This window comes from Octopus bimaculoides, chromosome 23 (genome assembly GCF_001194135.2).
Source record: "Octopus bimaculoides isolate UCB-OBI-ISO-001 chromosome 23, ASM119413v2, whole genome shotgun sequence".
Classification (NCBI taxonomy): Eukaryota; Metazoa; Mollusca; class Cephalopoda; order Octopoda; family Octopodidae; genus Octopus; species Octopus bimaculoides.
In genome coordinates, this window is record NC_069003.1 from 12,253,259 (window position 1) to 12,255,758 (window position 2,500).

Consider the following 2,500-nt stretch of genomic DNA (forward strand, 5'->3'; position numbering starts at 1 on the left):
TCTGGCAGATTGGTACAATTCCCTGCTCCCACCGTTCTTCCAGTCCTTCCAAGCCTGTTTCTTTTGTTTAATAGCCCCGTCTACATCCTTGTTCCACCACCACGTTACTCTGGGTTGAGAGGGGACTTTACACCAGCCACAGATCTGGTCGGTGGCTCTCAACAGGTTGTCCCGCAGAAATCTCCAATTGTCTTCCACGTTGTATGATATATATATATATATATAGGCACAGGTGTGGCTGTGTGGTTAGAAGTTTGCTTCCCAACCACATGGTTTCAGGTTCAGTCCTACTGCGTGATACCTTGGACAAGTGTTTTCTACTATAGCCTCCGGCCAACCAAAGCCTTGTGAGTGGATTTGGTGGAGAGAAACTGAAAGAAGCCTGTCGTGTATATATATGTGTGTGTGTGTGTGTGTGTGTGTGTGTGTGTGCGTCTTTGTGTCTATGTTTGTCCACCCCTATCATTGCTTGACAACCAGTGTTGGTGTGTTTACGTCCCCATAACTTATGACTCAAACAAGCAAAAGATAAAAGATGCACACACACACACACACACACACACACACAATAAGCCTCTGATGGAGACCTAGGAAGACATGGAACAGATTACTGAAGTCCGATCCCGATCTCAAAGATGCTGAGATGACAAAGGAGCAGGACATTTGGTGCTTTGCTGTACTCATGAAGACCCATCCACCACAACAAATTTGATATCTTAAAAACCATCTTGGTAATGCTTATCTGTGAAAGGCTCTGCCCCTCTCACACTGCCACCGTCCCTGGTCCCCGACTCGTCAACCTTTCTCCTCCACCACCACCACCACACTAATCATCTCCTAAGACTGATCCCTTCTTTATCACCTGATAGCAGAATAGGCACATACTACATCCTCGTGGCTTTCTCAGTTACCTCTCTTCCCCCCACCCCAAATCACTTCCATTTCCTCATTATCTTCCCTTGCTTACATCCCATACTGCTTCAGTCATGTGATCATTATACTATGGTAACAACAACACAACCAGCCAAAGAACAATACCTATATAGCATCACTCAACCTATTAGAAACAACAGCAAAATCTCCCTCAAAAACCATCTGACCATACCATTAAAAAAAAAAAAAAAGAATCAAAGATATTAGACATTGTAGGTGCAGGCATGGCTGTCCGGTAAGAAGCTTGTTTCCTAACCACATGGTTCCAGGTTCAGTCCAACAGCATGGCACCTTGGACAAGTGTCTTCTACTATAGCCTCAGGCCAACCAAAGCCTTGTGAAAGGATTTAGAAGAAGCCCGTCGTATGTATACATCATCATCGTTTAATGTCCGCCTTGTGTGTGTGTGTGTGTGTGTGTGTGTCTCCCATCACTTGACAACCAATGTTAGTATATTTACGTCCCTGTAACTTAAGTTCAGCAAAAGAGACTCATAGAATAAGTGCCAGGCTTAACAAAAAAAAGTACTGGGATCGATTCATTTGACTAAGATTCTTCAAGGTAATGCCCCAGTATGGCCATAGTCTAATGAGAGAAAGCACTAAAAAGAGAAGAAATAAAATGTGTTGTCCTACAATAACGTGGGGGTAGTCACAATTGGAACATATTTGATCATAGGTCTACTCAACCAGAGCTGACCTGAGGTTAAACAACAACAACAACAACAAAAGTAAAAAAAGGGTTATTTCATAAGCTGACCTCTTGTAAACATGTGATCACCTTCTTCATGTAGTCCTTCTGGCATTCATAGGGTTTAAACGGGAAGTTTATATTCACCCCCATCACATTCAGTAAAGGCATGATGATGCTTGCTGAGAGATCTAGATGAGGAGGAGAAAGGAGGAAACAAGAGGTGGGTGGACACTGAAAAACAAAAGAAAAAAGGTAAAGAAATAATTATAACATTTATTAGTGAAAGACACAATATTAACCCTTTAGTATTTAAACTAGCCATACCTGGCCCAAGTGAAGGCGCATGGCTCAATGGTTAGAGCATCAGGCTCACAGTCATGAGGTAGTCTTTTACCTGGCCCAAATACTCTACTAGGTTCATGTCCAAATGGTCCAAATCTAGTCTCTCATATCTACCTTACAATGTCAGTCTCAAACTATATAATCACATCACTGATATCTTGAAGCTACAAGGTAATGCATGATTAATTCAAAACAATGTAAATAAATAAGCATTACATTTGACAGCGAAATATGAATGCTAAAGGGTTAATACCGAGATGTAATATTTATCTCTACTCAGACAATGATGTTCTGTTAGAACAAACTATACTTTGGTAGTTACCACAAGAGAACCTCTCCTATTGGCTTTTGATGCAAAATGTACTCTTGTCTATATTACTAATGGGGAGATAAATCAAAAGTGTATTTTGCACCAAAAGCCAATAGGAGAGGTTCTCTCATGGTAACTACAGCAGTATAGTTTGTTCTAACAGAACACCCTTCAGCATTTAAACTGGACATATCTGGACCAAATATTCTACTTGTTTTATGT

The 2,500-nt window shown here is 41.1% G+C and overlaps 1 protein-coding gene across 1 annotated transcript in view; it reads right to left on the reverse strand.

Annotated features, from left to right (window-relative positions):
• The window catches only part of LOC106884328 (regulator of telomere elongation helicase 1), a 65,537-nt gene that overhangs the window by 59,126 nt on the left and 3,911 nt on the right, over window positions 1-2,500 (reverse strand). Inside the window, exon 2 of the mRNA XM_014935662.2 lies at window positions 1,693-1,857. Within this exon, the coding sequence (XP_014791148.1) occupies window positions 1,693-1,857 (165 nt within the window). The remainder of the gene's footprint in view (window positions 1-1,692; window positions 1,858-2,500) is intronic.